The sequence below is a fragment of the Eurosta solidaginis genome, chromosome 5, assembly GCF_040869045.1.
Source record: "Eurosta solidaginis isolate ZX-2024a chromosome 5, ASM4086904v1, whole genome shotgun sequence".
NCBI lineage: Eukaryota > Metazoa > Arthropoda > Insecta > Diptera > Tephritidae > Eurosta > Eurosta solidaginis.
The window spans coordinates 173,964,938-173,989,896 of NC_090323.1; the positions used below are offsets into that span (position 1 = coordinate 173,964,938).

The following is a 24,959-nucleotide window of genomic DNA, read 5'->3' on the forward strand; positions in this document are numbered from 1 at the left end:
ATCTGTACAATTTATGCATACAATTTTTGGAAGATTATCAATTGATGTTGCGTGTAACTATGGTAAACGGAATGGCTGATTCGCAGAAAATTTTTGTGACGTATTTGAGGGTACATAGCATGTAAGAAAAGGCAAGCATATATGTATCGGGCATTGCAATTAGGCCATCTCATTCTGCCATACTAACAATTGTGGAACAATGTGGGATATTTTGTTGTTGGTCGCCATCTTTGGTCACTAGATTTTTGCTGGGAGGTTGTAAGCTTGTAAGTTTTATTATCACAATTATAATTAATAAATTGTTAATCCGATGACAGCATGAAACGTCGATGGGTTAAGCGCCAAATACACGACACGAACCTTTCCTCGAACATTCCCGTTATGTCATCTTTCTGCGACCTTTTCTGTCGTGTATGGTGGTGTTTGCCAGTTCGCCAAAAATCAAAATATTTTAATTTTTGGCGAACATTTGCGCGGACTGTTCGTGCGTGTATGGCGAAATAGCTCATAATCGTAGTAATTTCTGAACGGAACAGACGTGCGCGGAAAAGTAAAATGGACAATAAAAAATTTCTGAGTGAATTTATTGAAATGTATAAATCTTTGCCATCATTGTGGCAAGTAAAAAGCAAAGATTATTGTAATAGAATTAAAAAGAATAATGATTATGCGAATTTAATCGAAAAATTAAAAGAAGTAGATCCTGATGCCACAAAGGATACAGTTATAAAAAAAATAAGTAGTTTGCGGGCGCAATACCGGCGTGAATCAAAAAAAGAGAGATATAGTTTTTTTACGCTTAATTGCCACAGCGAGCAATATTGCTGCAGCACAATTGTTGTCCGTATTCATCGCTGTCTGAAAGAGAACTAATGTTCGGCCAAAAGTTCGTATGGTATATGGCCAAAGCTGCGAACAAGATTGCGGAATGTTCGCGAAAATGTTCGTGTCGTGTATTTGGCGCTTTAGTGGAGAGCGAAAAAAGCTTTGAATGTGTGGGTGAACTACCCTACAAGAAACGCTGATAGTTTTACTAATACACTCACTTGTAATTGACAATGCCGATTCTGCGATGACGTAAACATTGATACTCAAATTTATGTATGATCCTTTGATCGCTCACGCATGTCCGCATGTTCCCAGCGACAGCCTATAATCATGAAAAAGGACTCAAACTGGGAAAGCTTCGGACACCTGGTATAGAACAAAAGACCATACAGCAGATACCATTATGCATGTGAGACAGATACATAATTATCAACGGAATTTTATGTATGCGAGAACAGTTTATCCGATTTAATCATGTTGTCACTACTGACTGTCATATGACAATCAAATGATTATCACGTTTGTTTTGTTATTTTTTAAATTCCGCCATTTTCAACCGACGAAAACCATATAAAAAATAAGTTTAAAAAGTGAAAAAGAGATCATTTCAAAGCTCCATGCTAAAAGAAAAAAAATCGAAAATAATATTCAAAAATACCAAAAGCTGTCGGAATGTATGGGGCGCACTCAAAAAATTGATACGCGAAAAATAATAGTGGTTAGTGGTGATTCATTTTTAAATGTGTTTCCGAATAAGGAAAGCGCTATTCTATTGTTTTGTTATTTTCTGAAATCAAATTGAACATTCTGAAGTCGAATTTTTATAAACCTATTTATTTTAAACAAATAAGAAACGCGTATGCTTTTATCACGTACAAAATTAAAAACGTAATGAAATAAAGTAAATAAAAAGCAAAAAGCATTGTTTCATTTTTGGCGGAATATAACAATTGTCATTTATGATAGTATAACAGTCAAACCTGATATCTACAGTAAACTACCATTTATGACATTTTTTGATAGTTAGAGTGTCAGCACTGATCCAGGAAAAGGATTGAGAGTGAGCAGTACGGCTATATACTTAATCAGTAGGCGATGTTGGTGTATAAACAGGAGACAAAAACTCACACGTACACAGTTGTTTACATCACATTTGCGCAAGTCCCCTTAAGTTTGTGATAGAAAGTTTGTATGAGGCGCTGATCGTTATGCGGCAGTTACTCACGAACGTACGTACCAAAAACGTGTCAGCTGACACGACCTATCTTATGAGTGTGCAATGTAAACGAAAACTCACCGACGTGCAACGCCCGTACGTACGTAGCCCGGAACGTAGAAATCAAAACAATTTTGATTTTTTCCGTAAGAACGTGTGAGCTGATCGCTCTCTCACTAGATAGCACGACACGAACATTTCCGCGAACATTCCGCAATCTTGTTCGCAGCTTTGGCCATACACCATACGAACTTTTGGCCGAACATTAGTTCTCTTTCAGACAGCGATGAATACGGACAACAATTGTACTGCAGCAATATTGCTCACTGTGGCAATTAAGCGTAAAAAAAGAGAGAAGATCGCAAAAAAAGAATTTGGTGCAAAGAATGGTTTAAAAAACGAGCAGTTATTGGACAAAGTGAGCTTATTAAAGAACTGGAATTCACGTCGAAAATTGATTTTAAAAATTTTGACTTTTTTTCTTACCTCAAATGTGTTTGTATTTTCATCCTACATTGTGGTAACGCCTGCCATAGGTTCTTCTTGATCTTTCAAAAAGCATAGGAAATCATAGCACCAAAGAGTAGGAACATATTCATCCTCAGCACCAGCACCAGACTTCAAACTATCTCTCTTTTTTTTTGGTTCACGCCGGTATTGCGCCCGCAAACTACTTATTTTTTTTTATAGCTGTATCCTTTGTGGTATCAGGATCTACTTCTTTTAATTTTTCGATTAAAGTCGCATAATCATTATTCTTTTTAATTCTATTACAATGATCTTTGCTTTTTACTTGCCACAATGATGGCAAAGATTTATACATTTCAATAAATTCACTCAGAAATTTTTTATTGTCCATTTTACTTTTCCGCGCATGTCTGTTCCGTTCAGAAATTACTACGATTATGAGCTATTTCGCCATACACGCACGATCAGTTCGCGCAAATGTTCGCCAAAAATTAAAATATTTTGATTTTTGGCGAACATTTGCGCGAACTGGCAAACACCACCATACACGAGCGGAAAAGGTCGCAGAAACATGACATAACGGGAATGTTCGCGGAAATGTTCGTGTCGTGTATTTGGCGCTTTAGGTTGACATTGCTGACAATCAGATGATATGTGGCGAGACCGATTCCGGCGTAGCCAAAATGGTCTCCATGTAAAATTGAAAATTGCCGTCTTCCTCTTCTATGGCTCGTGCAATTGCTCGCTGCAATCTTTGCACGCACGTTGTTTCCACTTTTCCACTTGAAATAAAATAGTTCATACACTGATGTCGGTGTAACCATTTATTCAGATATTATTTATTTAAAAAACGTTCTAGATAAAGAGAAGAACCGTCACGGTACTCAATATTAATTAGTTTTCTTTTCACACGCTCGTGAGCTATATCTTCTTTTTTCCACAACCGGTCGGATTGAATGCGCGTAAAAATCTGGCGTCATTCAATTTGACATTATGTGAGGTAACCCTCATTGTGAATGTTGCTTTGACAGGCAACCCCTATTGTGAATTATTGTTGTGTTCAATAGGGATTGTTTGACTTTATGGTCACGCAACTCTTGCCGTAAGGGTTACCTTACATCATTCCCCTTTGGAAAAGAATTGGCCAAATTCTTCTGTCCCAAAAGCGATGTAATTAACTTTAAAAGTTTAAGACTGTTAAACTAAGTTTAAATCTACATCTATGTTTAGATCTAAATTAAGAATTAAATTGTAAAGTCTAGTTCTAAATTAGAACTTAAATTTAGTTTTTATAATTAGAAAACAAATTTTTTTTTGTGTTTTAATTCTACTGTATACATTCAGTTCTTAATTTTTAATGATTGCTTAAATTTATTTGATTTCATTGTCTTTTTTTTCAGGTTTGGAAGAAAAACATTTTATTTCTAATTTAAGAATAGAGATTAACTTTAAATAATCTTGAATTTAAAAATTTAATTTAATTAATTTTTCTTATTCTATTTTTATGTACTATTTTTTTCTTTTTCGTTTCGTCATCAATTAACGTGACGTTTAAGCTGGAGTCATTGGTGCCGTTTGTCGTATCGCTGTAGTCGTATCCCTAACGGAATCAGCTGTTTATCGTTACGACGGTAAACTAAAACCCAATTGGTTGGCTACGATACGGTTACGATCTTAGCGGCACCAATAATCGATTGCATTGATTCTCATAAGGTTGGTCGAATCAGCTGTTAAAAGGTTACCGATACGGATACCGATAAAGCACCAATGTCTCCAGCTTAACACCGTCAATACCTATTACGGTATACGGACCCATATAGATACTACTATGCTTGTCGCGGGGTTCTTTTTCAAGCAATACCTTGTCAAATACCTTGACAGATATTGGTTGTGAACTTTTGTTACATCTGGTTTGATTTTTTAATTTGTGTTCTGTAACGGCTTTTTTTGCTAATTCGTGAGTTTTTTGAAAGCGAAATTTAACTTCTTTCGAATAGTTTTCTATGGTATAAATCGGGTCTATTTTATCGGTTTGCAGTTCTTTTGGTAAATTAGCTGCTTTGCCAAAGACTAATTCATATGATGAGAATTTATTATCGAATACTGTGTTTGTTGTTGTGTTGTGAAGAAAAGTGAAATATTTCAAGTAAACATCCCAGTCGGAAAAATTGGGATTTAGAAAAGATCTTAAATATTCATTGAAAACTCTGTGATTTCGCTCTACTGTGCCAAGAGTTTCATTATGGTACGCTGTGGAAAATTTATGTTCTATTTTTAATAGTTTTGTTAACTCTGAAAAAATTTCATTTTTGTATTCGGTACCTAAATCAGTCTTAATTGTTTTCATAATGCCATATATTAGTATGAAATTTTCAAAAATAGCTGATGCGACCGTTTTTGCACTTTTGTCAGGTATCGCAATCGTTACTAAGTATTTGCTGAGATCGCATATAATGGTGACAGCGAACTTGTTACCATTATCGGATTGAGGTAGAGGTCCTATAGTGTCAATGACAACAATGTCGAATGGCTTACATGGTATTTCGGTTAGGACTAAATTTTCTTTTGTTTTTGGCTTAACCTTATTCAAAAGACATTTTTCGCAGTTTTTAACAAATTTCGCTATATCGCGCGTCATGCCTTTCCAATAATATTTGGTTCTGAGTTTTGCATAAACTTTTTTGCTACCGAAATGTCCTCCTAAAATTGGGTCGGTATGGTAAATTGTTATTAATTGTTGTTTTTTGTCTTCGTCTGTCACAGTTTCTACGGGTTCGGTTAGGACGATTTCTAAATGTTTTAAAATTTTATTCCCAGTGGTTTTCAGATCTGATATCGAAAAATATTTAAAAAGATTATCATTTTTTTGCAATTCAATTATATTAATATTGCGCTTGCCAGCTTCTTTTTGTAGCTTCAAAAGTAATTCATCTAAATGTATTATTTTGTTAGCACACGCAACCTTAATTAACTCAATCTTTTTGTGTTTTAGATGCGCATTTAATTCAAAATTCGTAATTTTACCACTTTTATCATAACTTATTTGGGATTTTACTCTGGGTATTTTCTTTGAAAATTTGTTTGAAAAATTATCATAAACTTGTAATTTTATGTTTTCTTTTACTTTTTCTTCTTTGAGTATTTCTTGTTGCATTAATTGTTCTTGTTTTGTCTGTGATCTTGTCTGTACTGCTAAAATTGATGTTCCTGAATTTTTAATTTCTTCTATTGTGATGCGAGAGACTGCATCTGCTCCTACGTTCATTTTACCTTTTATGTATTCAATAGTGAAGTTGTATTCTGTCAGTTCAAGTCTGATACGTGAAAGTTTTGAAGAGGGATCTTTCATATTGAACAAGTAAACTAATGGACGATGATCGGACTTGACTGTAAAGTGTGTGCCATATATGTACGTATGGTCTGAACTGTTTTATTGCAAAAAATATAGCTAAAAGCTCTAACTCAATTATTGATTTCTTTTGTTCTGAATTATTAAATGATTTGGACGCGAAACAAATTGGTAAGTCAATGCCATCTTTATTTTGACTTAAAATGGCACCACAACCAATTTTTGAAGCGCCGACGGTAATTATAAATTCCTTTTTGAAGTCTGGGTATTGGAGAATTTGAGGAGAAATTAAAGATTTTCGAAGTTTTTCAAATGCTATATCACATGACTCATCCCATTTAAATTCTACTCTTTTCCTGCTAAGTTTATTTAAAGGTGCTGCTATGGAAGCAAAATTTGGTATAAACCTTCTGTAATAATTGGCGAATGCCACGAATCGTCTTACTGCATCTTTATCGCAAGTTTCGGATATTTCTTTATTGCAATTATTTTGGAATCGTCTGGAAGTAGACCTTTTGACGAACATTTGTGTCCTAGGAAAGTGACTTCTGAACGCATGAAGTTGCATTTTTCGGGATTTAGACGCAAATTAAATTTTTTGCATGTTTGAAAGACTTGTTCTAAATTTTTAAGATGGTGAGCTTCGCTACACCCAATGACTATAAGATCATCGACATATAAAAAGGCTTGGTTTGGAGAAATTCCTGAAAAGGCAATTGACATCATTCTTGAGAATGAATTCGGAGCTACGTTTAAACCGAATGGTAAAACTTTCCATCGAAAAGCACCACGATCAGTGCTGAATGAAGTGATGTCTCTAGAATCTTTATTTAATGGGATTTGGTGGAAACCTGAATACAGATCCAATGTAGAAAAATATTTGGCTCTGCCTAGATTATCAAGAATATCGTCTATTCGTGCAAGTGGGAATTTGTCTGCTATCAATTTTTTGTTTACGGCTCTAAAGTCAACACACATCCTGTAGGATTTCTGTCCATTTAGATTTTTCTTTGGCACAAGTATCAATGGACTATTATAGTTGGAATAGCTGTGTTCTATAAGATCGTTTTGCAATAAATTATCAACTTGTTTATTAATTTCCTCTCTCTGACAATATGGTAAACGGTAATTTTTTATGTAAACAGGAATTTTATCTGTCAATCGTAGTTTCTGTTCATAAAAGTTGTTAAGTGTCATACGATCGGTCTTTAGTGCAAAAATATCATCATATTTTAGACATAAATCGAGAAGTTTTGGTTTGGCATAGTTTGGCATTTATTTTTCTAAAATTGATTTTAATTCCTCTGACCTTTTCGAATTTTTTGAAAGATCATTGATTTTATACACGTTGTAGTTGGTGATTTCATCCGTAACTATGTTACAATTTCTTACGTATTGTAACGAATTTGCTTGCAAATCCTCTTATTTGCAATCCTCTGCTAAGTTCGAATCACTAAACTGTTGAATAAATAGCTCCAATTTGTAATAATGCAAAATGGCCTTTATTAAAGTACTTCACAATAACAAACTGTGCAACGAATAGCTTGCTTAATAACCACACTGATTGATAGCTCAATGAAACTCTACTATTCAAAATAACACTGCTATTGCTCGCTAGATATCGTCTTAATCAAACTGCTTGACAACTCAAATCAAACTGAATTCCTTCTTACTCGCCTGCATCGCTTTTATAGTTTACGCTGCATACTTCTAGGCTCTTCGATTTCCAGAAGTTACTAGTTGTTTCGGCTACAAAATCGCCAGCCACAACTACGTGCACAAATTATTGCTCTCTCTTGTGACAACTCAGATAAGGTATATGCATGTGTTTGTAGTTTACAGTCTCCCGCACACACATAAGCGTATAAGTAAATTCATCGGTGTGTGACATCTCATCTCTCGCTGCCTTGTATGTAAATGTTGCTCGTCGGAATGTGTACATATGTGTAGACGCAATTATTGATTCGTTTATGTAGATACATAATGATTGAATTATTGATGTGCATTCACGTCACTGCTTAGATCGGCTTAGAGCTGGCAGCACTCCTTAGTTTTGCTAATATTCGTAACACTGCCCTCCACCTAAGTCTGATCGTCCCGATCAGACAAATCTCCCAATCTAAACGCCGCTAGCATCTCCAAATGTACCACCCTTCTAATCCGTGGTTTCCCAGTGGTTTGTATGCGGTAGATGGTATCACTGATCTTCTTCACAACTTTGTACGGGCCTTCCCAACTGCACCGAAATTGGGCTGGAACACCTTTCCGCCGGTGAGGGTTGTTTAACAGTACCAAATCTCCATTCCGGAAACCTTCCGAATTATTTTCTCATTGTACCTGCGTTTCATCTTACTACTCATTATTCTGGATCGTTCCATCGCACTCTGTTGCTTGGCCAATGAAGAACTACTTTGTAGAGCTTGTTCTTGACGGATTGGCTTCACACACTCAGTATCGTTCCGACGTTTCCCAAAAAAAGTGAGCGCTGACTTGAAACCATCCTTGCATTCTTTCTGGAAAATTCTTTTAGTCGTTTTAGTACGTCCATCATGTTTTGTCAATGCCAGTGTTTCTCTCGCAGGTACATTTGATTTCGCTTTATTTGGCCCATTCGATCCATAAACTTTTGCCCGATCTACTTTCCTTGACTTTCGTGGTCTCTGTGGAGTCTTTTCCACCAGTACTCGGTTACTACTGAACCCTTTCTGCAAACTGAAGTTAAGTGGTATATCCCGGTTCTTATAACGCATCACCCTTCTCTGCATATCGATCTTGATGTCATGGTCAACCAAGAAGTCCTCTCCCAATATGACTTCATCAACGATCTCCGCCACAACGAATTTGTGTAGAACTGTAACCTTTCCAATCAAGACTTCACATACCACTTCTCCCTGGACTTGGTTACACTCACCAGTGACCGTACGCAACTTTGCTCCAGGTAACGGCTTTACTCTCTTGTTGGCCAAGTCAGATCGGATCAAGGAATGAGATGCGCCCATATCTACAGTCAGTACACTTTCTTTACCATCCACATTCCCTCTGACGGTAAGACTGCTCGATTTTCTACCAATTTGCAACACAGATATCACAGGGCATTCAATAGCTGAATCTAGCTTTCGATCTCTACCTCTTACTCGCTCTTGCTCATCTCCTCCAGCTTTGTGTTTACGGCCAAACACATTGTTGGAACTATTAGGACCAAGATCGCAATGACTTGAAATGTGACCGGACTTCCCGCATTTGAAGCATTTGATAACTTTTTCACTCCGCTTTTGCGATTCTTTCAGCGCCTCCAATATTGCGTCTACCCACTCTGGCCTTTCTACTTCCACACGGCGTGCTTTGAAAACTGGCTTACACAGAAGCGACGCTGTTTCTTGAATCAGGGCTTGTGACACCGTTTCTGCGAATGTTGGCTTTGGGTTTGCGTATGTAGTCCGCTTCGTTTCCACATCTCGTATGCCATTTATGAAGCTCTGGATTTTTACCCTTTCAGTGTATTCCACGGGTGCGTCTGCATTCGCTAAATGTGCTAGCCTTTCAATATCCGACGCAAACTCTTGCAATGTTTCACCAGGCTTCTGGAAGCGGTTCAGCAACTCCATTTGGTATATCTGTCTCCTATGCTCAGTTCCGTATCGCCTCTCTAGAGCGCCCATCAATGCTTCATAACAGTTCCGTTCACTCTCTGGAATGGTTTGTAAAATCTCAGCTGCAGGCCCTTTCAACGCCATGAATAGTGCAGCAACTTTATCTACCACATTCCAGTTGTTCACTGCTGCGGTTTTCTCAAACTGAAGCTTGAAGACCTGGAAAGGAACAGAACCGTCAAAGGATGGTGTTTTTACCTTTGGATTACTCGCTGAAACTGCTGGGCGATTCATTTGCAACTCCTGTATACGACCTCTCAAAGCTTCTATCTCGGCATCAATTTTGTCCTCGAGCTGCACAATTTTTGTATCCTGTGCTTCCAGCTTTGATGTTACCCTTATCTCCTGTGCCTCCAGCTGCGAGGATATGCGGGCCTCCTGTGCTTTCAACTGCTCAGCGAACTGAGATGTCATATATGTGTTTTGCTCTTCCAGTTGAGTTTCCATCTTGGATGTAATCTGTGTCGACATTTCTGACATACGCGTTTCTTGTGCTTCAATCTTCGATGTAATCTGTGTCGACATTTCTGACATAGGCGTTTCTTGTGCTTCAATCTTGGATGTTATGCGTGCCTCCTGCGATTCTAGTTGTGATGCCATATATGTCTTCTGTTCTGCCAGTTGAGATGACACTGTCGATGTTTGAGCAGATATTGCAGCTAAAATCATGTTCAAGTCTGTACTGGTAACCGTCTGCGATGTTTCGTTCTTCTCTTCAAATTTTGTTGTCTCCTCGCCATCAAGATGAAACACATGCTCTTCCACATCAATTCCTTCTGCTTCCATTGCTTCTCGTAGCCGTGCCTGAAGTTCGAGTTTAACGCCGCTTGTATTTAATCCACGGCTCTCCAACTCCTTCTTCAGTTGCGGGATCTTCAATTCACTAAACTTTGCCATGTCCTTGTTGTCCTCTAGAATTTATTTAACAATTCCTCTTCTGACACCAATTGTAACGAATTTGCTTGCAAATCCTCTTATTTGCAATCCTCTGCTAAGTTCGAATCACTAAACTGTTGAATAAATAGCTCCAATTTGTAATAATGCAAAATGGCCTTTATTAAAGTACTTCACAATAACAAACTGTGCAACGAATAGCTTGCTTAATAACCACACTGATTGATAGCTCAATGAAACTCTACTATTCAAAATAACACTGCTATTGCTCGCTAGATATCGTCTTAATCAAACTGCTTGACAACTCAAATCAAACTGAATTCCTTCTTACTCGCCTGCATCGCTTTTATAGTTTACGCTGCATACTTCTAGGCTCTTCGATTTCCAGAAGTTACTAGTTGTTTCGGCTACAAAATCGCCAGCCACAACTACGTGCACAAATTATTGCTCTCTCTTGTGACAACTCAGATAAGGTATATGCATGTGTTTGTAGTTTACAGTCTCCCGCACACACATAAGCGTATAAGTAAATTCATCGGTGTGTGACATCTCATCTCTCGCTGCCTTGTATGTGAATGTTGCTCGTCGGAATGTGTACATATGTGTAGACGCAATTATTGATTCGTTTATGTAGATACATAATGATTGAATTATTGATGTGCATTCACGTCACTGCTTAGATCGGCTTAGAGCTGGCAGCACTCCTTAGTTTTGCTAATATTCGTAACAGTATTTTACCTCGTCAGTGACGTTTAATACCTTTATTATCGGATTGTTAGTGTCAACAATACACTTTGCGGTGAACACACCATTACAAATTTCCTGTGCGTCTATAAAAACTGGATGTTTAGATTTTTTCAGCTTAAATAAAATAAAAATAGTTCATACACTGATGTCGGTGTAACCATTTATTCAGATATTATTTATTTAAAAAACGTTCTTTTATCAAATTACAAAAAAAGATAAAGAGAAGAACCGTCACGGTACTCAATATTAATTAGTTTTCTTTTCACACGCTCGTGAGCTATATCTTCTTTTTTCCACAACCGGTCGGATTGAATGCGCGTAAAAATCTGGCGTCATTCAATTTGACATTATGTGAGGTAACCCTCATTGTGAATGTTGCTTTGACAGGCAACCCCTATTGTGAATTATTGTTGTGTTCAATAGGGATTGCTTTACTTTATGGTCACGCAACACTTGCCGTAAGGGTTACCTTACATCATTCCCCTTTGGAAAAGAATTGGCCAAATTCTTCTGTCCCAAAAGAGATGTAATTAACTTTAAAAGTTTAAGACTGTTAAACTAAGTTTAAATCTACATCTATGTTTAGATCTAAATTAAGAATTAAATTGTAAAGTCTAGTTCTAAGTAGAACTTAAATTTAGTTTTTATAATTAGAAAACAAATTTTTTTTTTTGTGTTTTAATTCTACTGTATACATTCAGTTCTTAATTTTTAATGATTGCTTAAATTTATTTGATTTCATTGTCTTTTTTTTCAGGTTTGGAAGAAAAACATTTTATTTCTAATTTAACAATAGAGATTAACTTTAAATAATCTTGAATTTAAAAATTTAATTTAATTAATTTTTCTTATTCTATTTTTATGTACTATTTTTTTCTTTTTCGTTTCGTCATCAATTAACGTGACGTTTACACCGTCAATACCTATTACGGTATACGGACCCATATAGATACTATTATGCTTGTCGCGGGGTTCTTTTTCAAGCAATACCTTGTCAAATACCTTGACAGATATTGGTTGTGAACTTTTGTTACATCTGGTTTGATTTTTTAATTTGTGTTCTGTAACGGCTTTTTTTTGCTAATTCGTGAGTTTTTTGAAAGCGAAATTTAACTTCTTTCGAATAGTTTTCTATGGTATAAATCGGGTCTATTTTATCGGTTTGCAGTTCTTTTGGTAAATTAGCTGCTTTGCCAAAGACTTAAGCCCCCATTACTGATACTTAGCATAGACTTGACTTGACTTGGCGTAAACTTTGCAACTTAGCCACGATTATACTCCACTTGGGGCATAAAATCTGGCATCATAATCAGCGTTGAAATTTATTTTTAAATAAATGTCAATTTGTACGACAAAATGTCAAAATGAAATGGAAACAAACAAATGGCATCTCAAACTGTAAACGTCACTTAGAACTTACATAGAAAATCAAAATTCAACAGACTTCTAAGTCAAGTTAAGTTTTGAGTAATCAGTAACATGCAATGTTCATTTAACAGAACTGTAAGTGACAGTTCGCAAGCCAAGTCAAGTTCATGCTAAGTATCAGTAATGGAGCCTTAATTCATATGGTGAGAATTTATTACCGAATACTGTGTTTGTTGTTGTGTTGTGAAGAAAAGTGAAATATTTCAAGTAAACAACCCAGTCGGAAAAATTGGGATTTAGAAAAGATCTTAAATATTCATTGAAAACTCTGTGATTTCGCTATACTGTGCCAAGAGTTTCATGATGGTACGCTGTGGAAAATTTATGTTCTATTTTTAATAGTTTTGTTAACTCTGAAAAAATTTCATTTTTGTATTCGGTACCTAAATCAGTCTTAATTGTTTTCATAATGCCATATATTAGTATGAAATTTTCAAAAATAGCTGATGCGACCGTTTTTGCACTTTTGTCAGGTATCGCAATCGTTACTAAGTATTTGCTGAGATCGCATATAATGGTGACAGCGAACTTGTTACCATTATCGGATTGAGGTAGAGGTCCTATAGTGTCAATGACAACAATGTCGAATGGCTTACATGGTATTTCGGTTAGGACTAAATTTTCTTTTGTTTTTGGCTTAACCTTATTCAAAAGACATTTTTCGCAGTTTTTAACAAATTTCGCTATATCGCGCGTCATGCCTTTCCAATAATATTTGGTTCTGAGTTTTGCATAAACTTTTTTGCTACCGAAATGTCCTCCTAAAATTGGGTCGGTATGGTAAATTGTTATTAATTGTTGTTTTTTGTCTTCGTCTGTCACAGTTTCTACGGGTTTGGTTAGGACGATTTCTAAATGTTTTAAAATTTTATTCCCAGTGGTTTTCAGATCTGATATCGAAAAATATTTAAAAAGATTATCATTTTTTTGCAATTCAATTATATTAATATTGCGCTTGCCAGCTTCTTTTTGTAGCTTCAAAAGTAATTCATCTAAATGTATTATTTTGTTAGCACACGCAACCTTAATTAACTCAATCTTTTTGTGTTTTAGATGCGCATTTAATTCAAAATTCGTAATTTTACCACTTTTATCATAACTTATTTGGGATTTTACTCTGGGTATTTTCTTTGAAAATTTGTTTGAAAAATTATCATAAACTTGTAATTTTATGTTTTCTTTTACTTTTTCTTCTTTGAGTATTTCTTGTTGCATTAATTGTTCTTGTTTTGTCTGTGATCTTGTCTGTACTGCTAAAATTGATGTTCCTGAATTTTTAATTTCTTCTATTGTGATGCGAGAGACTGCATCTGCTCCTACGTTCGTTTTACCTTTTATGTATTCAATAGTGAAGTTGTATTCTGTCAGTTCAAGTCTGATACGTGAAAGGTTTGAAGAGGGATCTTTCATATTGAACAAGTAAACTAATGGACGATGATCGGACTTGACTGTAAAGTGTGTGCCATATACGTATGGTCTGAACTGTTTTATTGCAAAAAATATAGCTAAAAGCTCTAACTCAATTATTGATTTCTTTTGTTCTGAATTATTAAATGATTTGGACGCGAAACAAATTGGTAAGTCAATGCCATCTTTATTTTGACTTAAAATGGCACCACAACCAATTTTTGAAGCGCCGACGGTAATTATAAATTCCTTTTTGAAGTCTGGGTATTGGAGAATTTGAGGAGAAATTAAAGATTTTCGAAGTTTTTCAAATGCTATATCACATGACTCATCCCATTTAAATTCTACTCTTTTCCTGCTAAGTTTATTTAAAGGTGCTGCTATGGAAGCAAAATTTGGTATAAACCTTCTGTAATAATTGGCGAATGCCACGAATCGTCTTACTGCATCTTTATCGCAAGGTTTCGGATATTTCTTTATTGCAATTATTTTGGAATCGTCTGGAAGTAGACCTTTTGACGAACATTTGTGTCCTAGGAAAGTGACTTCTGAACGCATGAAGTTGCATTTTTCGGGATTTAGACGCAAATTAAATTTTTTGCATGTTTGAAAGACTTGTTCTAAATTTTTAAGATGGTGAGCTTCGCTACACCCAATGACTATAAGATCATCGACATATAAAAAGGCTTGGTTTGGAGAAATTCCTGAAAAGGCAATTGACATCATTCTTGAGAATGAATTCGGAGCTACCTTTAAACCGAATGGTAAAACTTTCCATCGAAAAGCACCACGATCAGTGCTGAATGAAGTGATGTCTCTAGAATCTTTATTTAATGGGATTTGGTGGAAACCTGAATACAGATCCAATGTAGAAAAATATTTGGCTCTGCCTAGATTATCAAGAATATCGTCTATTCGTGCAAGTGGGAATTTGTCTGCTATCAATTTTTTGTTTACGGCTCTAAAGTCAACACACATCCTGTAGGATTTCTGTCCATTTAGATTTTTCTTTGGCACAAGTATCAATGGACTATTATAGTTGGAATAGCTGTGTTCTATAAGATCGTTTTGCAATAAATTATCAACTTGTTTATTAATTTCCTCTCTCTGACAATATGGTAAACGGTAATTTTTTATGTAAACAGGAATTTTATCTGTCAATCGTAGTTTCTGTTCATAAAAGTTGTTAAGTGTCATACGATCGGTCTTTAGTGCAAAAATATCATCATATTTTAGACATAAATCGAGAAGTTTTGGTTTGGCATAGTTTGGCATTTGTTTTTCTAAAATTGATTTCAATTCCTCTGACCTTTTCGAATTTTTTGAAAGATCATTGATTTTATACACGTTGTAGTTGGTGATTTCATCCGTAACTATGTTACAATTTCTTACGTATTTTACCTCGTCAGTGACGTTTAATACCTTTATTATCGGATTGTTAGTGTCAACAATACACTTTGCGGTGAACACACCATTACAAATTTCCTGTGCGTCTATAAAAACTGGATGTTTAGATTTTTTCAGCTTAAATAAGCGATAAACTTCGCATCTAGGAGGAATTACCAATGTATTATCGGTTGTATTATGTAAAATTGAAATTTTATGAATATTTTTGCCAATGCCAATTGTTATGCTCTCGTTTGCATAGTCTATGATGCAATTGTATTTTTTCAAAAAGTCTTTGCCTAAAATACCATCTGACGGTATGTTGAATTTGTCATCTACTACATTTAGAGTATGTGGAATTGAAAATTTTGAATAAAAAAGTTCGGTTTTAATGGTACCCAATGTTGAAACTGTATCTGTCGTAACACCCGTTATATTTATAATATTGTTGTTATTTATAGAAACATTTTGTTTTAAACTTGAAAGTTTTATAATTGATATATCAGCCTGTGTATCTACTAAGAAAGTGCATGTTTTAAAAGAGTCATTGCAATTCAGTTCGATAAAATCTGAGTAGTTCAGGTTTAAACAATAAATTGATTTATTTTGAAAACGTTATTTAATTCAGATTCTGGTCCCCCAGTGTTCGCTCCTGAGGGCCGTTGGCGTTTAAAGTGCGAACACTAGCGTTATTTGTAGTATTTTAACGTCGATTGTTGTTGTTACTGTTGTTATTGCTGTTGTTTCTGTTTACGGGCCTGCTATTGTTATTTCGAAAATTACCATTATTTCGCGAGCCATAATTATTGTTGTTATTATGCCTATAATTGCTATTGTTGTTTCTGTTAAAATTGTTGTTGTACCTCGAAAAGTTGTTCCTATTATATTTATTTGACCTGAAGTTACCTCGAAAACTATTATTTTGCCTGTTATAACGTGATCTAAACGCTAGTACCTGCCTTTCACTTGTTTGGTTATTTTGTTCTACCATCATTTTCGCAACTACATCCTTAGAATCAGTAAACGTAGTTGACGCTAAAATTGATTTTACTAGGTCTGAGCGAGTGTTAAGCCGACAAACGTTGACGGTTTGTTCGACTGCCATTTCGTGCGCTTTTTCCTGAGTCATTCCTTCTATAACTAATGATCGTTCTAAAGCATCGGAGAGTTCCTCAACACGTTTGGCAAATTCAGTATGATTATTATTAAAAACTTTTAACGATGCAATTTTTCCTGCAACAACTTTTGAGTTGTCAGGTTTTATTCTACCTTTTAATGCATCTTTTATTTGTTGAATTGTTGTTACTTCATTTGGAATTGCCTCACGCGCTTTCCCTTCTAACTTGGATTTTATAAACGAAATGAAAGTATTTGTCAAATTTTCTTCCATCAAATCTTCTATCAAGTGAAAGCGGATCGCCGCTGTAGTTTTCTCTAATTATGGATGCACACATAGTAATAAAAGTTTTCTTTTGCTCTGGAGTCGCCATTGTTGGTTGTTCTTCGCTAATTGTGTCTAAATTATTATTGTGGAGTGAATTGGAAAATCCAGGGAAATCCTCAATAAAAGATACGTGACTCTTTTTTATAATACAAGCTTTGTATGCTGAAGTTGTCGGTGCGTCAGCTAATTCTTCCTCAGTGTCAAAATCAGAACTTGATTCGCTTTCTTGTATTAAGTCAGAAAGATCTTTGGGTATTTTTATATTGCAGTTAATTCTAGAAAAACAGTTAGTGAGTTGTTCTCTGCACTTTGATAAACTTTCGATTATTGAACTAGGCTTATCACGATTTTCAGAATATGAATTTACTTGTATTATAATTTCGTTATAGCTTTTAATTAAAGCATCTTCATATTCTATTGACTTTTTCGCTGAGATTGATCGGTTATTTAAAACTCGTTTAGTAACTTTAGTGAAATTAGAGCGTAAACTTTTGAAATTGGAATCAAAATCTGACATTTGACAACTGACATCTGAAAACTTTATTACATTTATTGAAAATGTTTACCTCCGTGGCAGAAAAAATGTTTCATGAAAAAAATTCGGAAAAATGTTAAGATTAACGCTGTAGGCACTGTTTATACAAAAATGAATTTGAAGCTATTCAATCACTGTGTAATTGTGGTATGTATGTATGTATGTATTTATTTGAAAATTTGTTCCTAGCACAACAATTTTGACAAATTATTTAACAGTGCTAGTCATGAATAGCATGAGCTATAAAAATTGAACATTTATAATAATAAATTAGATTAATCAAATTAAATTAAATATAGCGGACAATAGTGAAATATTTATGTATGTAAATGTAAATCTTAAAACTAAAGAAAAGTAGTTAATAAATATTAAAAGACAGCAGTAGTGATGATAACCTTTGGCTGGTTATAGATTGAATAGTATTTAACAAACAAAGAAAGAAGACACAGAGAAAGGAAAAGGACTTAGAAATGAACATTTTAACAACAACAATTTGAGATCCAGTTTAAGAGTCGTTAAAAAATGATGTTAGCTCTTTTCTGAAGTGCAGAGCATTACTTAAGAGTCGAAGACTAGTAGGTAGCGAGTTCCAAAGACGTATTGCAGTAACAAAGAATTGGCGCTCAGAGGTTAGCGAGCGGTATCTGATGTGCTTAAGAAGAAGCACCGATCTTGATGATTGCAGAAAAATAAGCTTACGATATAGATAGTCAGGTTCCTTCGTGTGTATCAGTTTATGGAGGAAGGACAGTGTTTTGACTTTTAAAAGATTTTCGAAAGAAATGTTTAGCAACCTTTCAGCATGTTGAGATACGTGGTCAAATCTTTTCAACCCATAAACATATCTAGCAATGTTGTTGTAAACAACATTTAGTTTGTTCTTGCACAGATAGTCACAGTTTGAGTAAATCACACAACCATGGAGTAGCGTAGGTATTAAGTACGCTTTAGCCAGAAGTAGTCGTATGTGCAAAGGCGTGAAATACTGTGTTAACCATAGTGTACGAAGCATTCCATACACTTTCCCAACCGTTCTAAAAATATGGTCTTTCCATGTCAATGTTTTGTTAAAAATTACACCTAAGTTTTTCGCCGTATCTACGTATTCTATAACGGAATTGTCGAACACTACATTCTCTAAATCATTAGTGGGAAAAGACCTTCTATGAATAACAATACATTTTGACTTATTCGGGTTTATACATAAGCCATTCATAGCAGCCCATGAAAATATTTGATTCAAATCGTGGTTTAAGTTACTTATGCACAAGCTAGTTTGATCACGAGGACAACACGTAAATAACTGCACATCATCAGCGTAGATATGAACATTACAATACTTAAGGACATCGGGTAAGTCATTGATGTACAGAACAAATAACAGAGGACCCAGGATAGAGCCTTGAGGGACGCCTCTTAAGACATGAAGGAAGTCAGACTTTTCACCATCTATACATACTGCTTGAGTCCTATCGCCAAGATATGATCTTATAAGGGCAACTGCATGACCAGAGAAGTTAAATAGGTTTTCCAGCTTCCTACAGAGCAGAGTGTGGTCTACAGAATCGAAAGCTTTGGAGTGGTCAAGAAGTGTTAAGAAGGCAATGTAACTTTCATCCACTCGCTCACGAATTTCTTCTGTCACAGATAATAGTGCCGTTGTACAGCTCCGCTTTGGTATGCAATTTAAAAAGAAAAAAAAAAATTTTGTGAAATCAGAGAATATTCGAAATATTCAAAATCGATGAGTTAATTGGTAAATGGTAAAGATTCGCATATTCAAAGGCACTGTATTTAAGACTTATTTTGTAAATGCAAGTGAATGTTGAAATATTTTAACCGCACTGTATTCGTTTAATAATGCAAAGAGAAAAAAAAACTGTTGGAATATTTGAAAGACACTTTATATGATACACAGTTTGAAAAGAGTCGCAAATGTAAGATATGTTGAAATATTTGGAATACACTGTATTCGTGTGATGCTTCGAAGGAATTGTTAACTATTTGATTGGCACTGTATTTGTTGCAAAAAAATATGTAAATGTTTATGATATTCACTATGTTCAATTTCCGAAGAAATAATTGGAAAAAGAGAAAAGTAAACTTTCACCGATAAAATAAATTTTCACCATTACCATTATGTGACTGTAACCTGTCTATATTGATATTTGAAGTCAATGAGAGATTTCAAAATTGATTAGCTTCGAATAATTATCGCAAACTTTTGGCGAAAAGATTTGATACTTTTGGTATTATACATATAAAATTGATGTATAATTTGCGTTTCAAAAAGGTTTTTAAAAAAATGTGTAAATTTGAAAAAATATTTTTCCGATTGTATTTATTACGAAGCAGTGTTCGCATTTAAAATAAAAAATTCAAGTTCCATGTTAATGTTTGAAAAAGAAAGAATATAGTAATATATGCGTGATAATTTGCATGTGGTGGCCGTATATTTAAAATTATTTTTAATGTACATTCAAAAAGTTTTCGATATTTAAATGTTTATATTAAATATTTGGTTAAATTGTGAGAAGAAAAATGTGTTGCTACATGCGCAGTATACAAATGTTTAGAAACAAAGTGTCAATTTTTGTTGCTACATGCATAGTATACAAATGTTTATAGAAAAGTACATATGTAAAAAGGCAAAAGTGTCAAGTTGATTTGCTACATGCATAGTATACAGGTATTGAAAAAGATTACATACAGAAGCAAAGTGTCTACTTATACACGGAAATGAAATATTAGATATGTACGTATGTTCTAATCTACTCTACTGTACCGCTCTTTGTCTTTTCTGCTTGCTGATGTATGTGTTGTTGGTATTTTTCCGCTTCTTGCCGATGTAGCTGTTGCCGTCCAAGTGATGCCGTCGCCGACTGGTTTTTTTCTTCTTACTTTTGTTATGTATAGCATGATTTTACCGCTACTAACGGTACTGCGTATTAAAACGTAGCGGGTGGTTGTGCTTATGTGTCAACGTTATGGTATGGTACAGCAGCTTCCAAAAACTTTTTACATATCTATATGTATGTACCACCACAATTCCACACGTAACTTTGGTTCAAGTTCAAATTAATTTTTAAATGAATGTATATACGAAGTTCTAAAAAGTATATTTTGCCATTTAGGATGTACCTTTTTCTTGTAGTTTATGAAATTTTATTAAAAAATTTTTTTTGTAGTATTTGAAATTTTATGATTTTTTTGTAGTTTTTGATATTTTAAATTTTTTGTAGTTTTTGAAATGTTTAAATTTTTTTTTTTGTAGTTTTTGTAGTTTTTGAAATTTTTAAATTTTTTTGTCGTTTTTGAAATTTTTAAATTTTTTTGTAGTTTTTGAAATTTTTAAATTTTTTTGTATTTTTTGAAATTTTGTAATTTTTTTTTTTGAAATTTTGTATGTTTTTTGAAATTTTGTAATTTTTGTAGTTTTAAATTATAGATTACTTCATGTAATTTTTTGAATTTGTTGCAATCAGCTTTGTGTAATTTATATCATTTTATGTAAAATTTTTTTGTATGTATGTACTTTCTTTTTATTACAACCACCACCGCATCACAACCACCACGCACTCAGTTTTTCGCAAATTTGTAAGTGTCTTTTAATTTTGTGCTGCAAGGAATTATTCCAGGTCCCCGGAGCCACCATTTTTCTGCAGGCATGGTCACGGTCGCCATGTGGCGAGACCGATTCCGGCGTAGCCAAAATGGTCTCCATGTAAAATTGAAAATTGCCGCCTTCCTCTTCTATGGCTCGTGCAATTGCTCGCTGCAATCTTTGCACGCACGTTGTTTCCACTTTTCCACTTGAAATAAAATAGTTCATACACTGATGTCGGTGTAACCATTTATTCAGATATTATTTATTTAAAAAACGTTCTTTTATCAAATTACAAAAAAAGGCAAAGAGAAGAACCGTCACGGTACTCAATATTAATTAGTTTTCTTTTCACACGCTCGTGAGCTATATCTTCTTTTTTCCACAACCGGTCGGATTGAATGCGCGTAAAAATCTGGCGTCATTCAATTTGACATTATGTGAGGTAACCCTCATTGTGAATGTTGCTTTGACAGGCAACCCTTATTGTGAATTATTGTTGTGTTCAATAGGGATTGCTTGACTTTATGGTCACGCAACACTTGCCGTAAGGGTTACCTTACAGATAGTCAATATTCTTGTGGGGCTGTTACCTCTGGCTTGTAGGGCACTTGTACGAATTCACAATGGCACCTATTGTTGCTGAAAGTTATCAAAACTTCGAATGCTAAAAAAATCGAGGTATTCTATTTTCCGCGGAAATGTTCGTGTCGTGTATTTGGCGCTTAAAAAGAAAATCGATTCTTCAATTCTTCAAAAAAGATCGATTGAATCGATAAAAAATCGGATCGGAATCCAGCTCTAATTTCAGGCATATTAGAAATTGTAAACAAATTAGTTTTAACTTCTAAGAACAATTGAAATAAAAATAAATAATACACAATGGGTGGCTGTCGGTGCACGTTTCGTGATTGTCCTGTTGGCACTAAAAAGCTTCCAGGCATGCATTTCTTCTGCTACCCCATAGCCAACAAGGAGAGCTTTGTGCGATGGCTCAAACTTGCTGATAAAATGCATTTTATTGAACTTTCAAGAAGTGTTCAAAAGAATAAGAAAATATGTGCTCGACATTTTCGAATTGAATGTTTTGTCAATTATAAAATGGACGGATTATTACGCGGGCAATATGTTGAACCAACACTAATGCCCCTAAACGGAAAACTATTTTTGGATTATGAGCATGAAGAGATGAACGGTGGGCCCGAATTGGTTGAAATTGCACCACCTGTACACAAACACTTAATTCCATCACCTGGTTATGTATACCCTTTTACACTTCACGATAATGTTGATCCCTATGATTACATAAAAACACGAAGGATTGATCTGGCACTCATCGGCAATAGCATTGAACTGTTACCAGCTACAACAAGTGCAACATTAAAAAATAATGATATTAGAAGAATATTAAATAAAAAATGTTTATCAATGAAAAATACTAAAAAATTTAAAATTTTAAATTCTGAAGAAAACAATAGCTCCTCTTCACCACCATTATTATCCATGGCAAGTAGAGTAACAAAAAAGAAAGAGGAAAAGGTTATTCAACTTGATATCAGTGGATCTGGCACGTTAGTAGATTGTGCAATCATGACTGATGAGAGTAGTAGTGAACAATCAAATGAAATTGAAACTAGCATCATATGGAGTGATGTGGAGGAAATCGAGGACAATAACGAAATGTGCGAAGAGCAGGAGTTAGATGATGTTTTAATGAACGATGTAGAGCCTAATCAGAATACAACAGATCCATCAGATAATCTAAAAGTTCAAGACCAAAATCAAACAAGTGAAATCAATGAAATGTCTGCGTATATTAACAAACTAGAAAATGAACTTATTATATACAAAGCGAAACTAAAACTTAAAATAAATGAATTACTTAAAAAAGAAAGGTTGCTGGAAGAAGTAAAACATGAATATAAACAACTCGAACAAAAATATGAAGAATTGGAGAAGAATCATGAAGAAGTTATGGATGAGACAAACAAAAATAATTTAAAGGAGCTATTAACAACGGAAATCGAACACTTACAAGAGGAGAATAAACATTTACAGGAAAAATGCGCTAAATATGAAAATGAAAAACAAGAACAAAAGCAAAACAAAGTGGGGAAAGCGGCAGTTATTACAAGCCAGGCAACATCGTCTTCAACTGCTGCTGAGAAGCTTGTGATTTTCAATCAACAGCAATCCGTTACGTCTGCGGCAACTAATAGTTGCAATGTACAAATTCCGCATACAAATGCAAACCTTTCCAAGGCGCAACTATTTAATGGCGTAAAAAAATATGTTTCTTCCTCAATGGCTGCGTTATTACGTATGGACATGTTTGGTAATACAGATCGTGCATGGAAACCGGATGAAAGACGTGTTGCAATTGATTTAATACAACTTGGCGATGAAGTATATAATTATGTAAGCGATGAGTGGCGATTACGTTTACCAACTATAAGCGAGGCACGTTGCTGGCGTGATTATGATGTGAATATGGTAAATGATGAAGAAGATCTATAAATGCAACTGAAATACATGACATTGCAAATTAAATTACTATAATATATAATTTTTAAGAAAGAAACTAATTAAGATGTATATGTAAGTACATACATTATTTATTATAAATTAGCTAAGTTTGAAGTAATGTACAATATTATATATATATTTTGCGAAGTTAATGTTCGTTCTGGGCCAACTAGACATCTTAAGCCTCTTTCCCTGAAACAATATTGAACCAAATTTTAATTAAACCCTGCAAAAATCGTGAGTACTCCATGCATGCATGTATGGAGTACTCGCTATGGACCAAGCGAGTGCTCCAAAATTAACCACAATTCATACAAAAAATATGGTCCAATTAACATTGCGATATACTCCAGCTCTGCATTACATCAGAGTAATCCATGGAGTACCCACAGTCCAATAAACATCGTGTAGTGATTACAATCGTTAAAAACGAGCAATGATCAATATGTTCGTTTAGTAACATGGGTTTAGTCCATTGCTGCATTACTGTGGAGTATAAATATAAGTACTCCAGTGGACCACATGATCCAACGATTTTTACATGGAATGAGCCCTTTCCCTGCAAAAATTGTTGGATCATGTGGTCCACTGGAGTACTTACCATTATACTCCACTGTAGTGCAGCAATGGACCAACTCATGTTTCTACACGAACCAATTGTAAGCCCCTTTTTAACGATTGTAATCACTACACGATGTCTATGGGGACTGCGGGTACTCCATGGATAACTCTGATGTATGTAGTGCGGAGCTGGAGTATATGGTCCAGTCATAGGGCATCGCAATGTTAATTGGACCATATTTTTTGTATGAATTGTGGTTAATTTTGAAGCACTCGGTTGGTCCATAGCGAGTACTCCATAAATGCATGGAGTACTCGCGATTTTTGCAGGGGTATAGCACTTTTGTCTTTGTTTTGCTTTGAAGAATAGGCACAGATACCAACACGCTGATTTTGACAATCTGAACAAAGGTATATTGTTGCTGTAGAGATGAGCCAACCATATAGTTGAACCAAGATTTGGATATAAAACAAATTCCATAGCACTCCCATATGCCTTCACATACATATTTATATGAAAGTGCCTGAATTTCCTATGAAAGTGCAAAGGAAAAGCCCTTACATATGAAGCCAAGGCACTTCGTTATGGTATTCAAATTTACACTAACAAATTGACACCAGACAATTTTTTAAGACTATTGTAACACTTTAATTCAAAATTTATTCATAATTAAGGGAACCATCAAAATACTTTAAACATTTAAAATACATTTTTTTTTATTTAAAAAAGTTTAATTGTACTTATAATGTGATTTGCACTTAGGTTAGGTTAGGTGGTAGCTGCCCTGATAAGGATAGCTCACTTGGACAACACGAAGGTTCGTTGTGATACCACATACATCAAAAATAACGGTGACTTAGATCTAGCTACTTAGAGAATCGTTGAGTAGCAACGATAAAGCTCCGAATGATACCG

The 24,959-nt window shown here is 34.8% G+C and overlaps 1 protein-coding gene across 1 annotated transcript in view; it reads left to right on the forward strand.

Moving 5' to 3' along the window:
- The window catches only part of LOC137254335 (putative leucine-rich repeat-containing protein DDB_G0290503), an 85,564-nt gene extending 61,563 nt beyond the window's left edge, over positions 1-24,001 (forward strand). The window contains exon 6 of the mRNA XM_067791989.1: positions 21,831-24,001. Coding sequence (XP_067648090.1) covers positions 21,831-23,473 — 1,643 coding nt within the window. The 3' untranslated portion in view covers positions 23,474-24,001. The remainder of the gene's footprint in view (positions 1-21,830) is intronic.
- Positions 24,002-24,959: the final 958 nt, after the last annotated feature.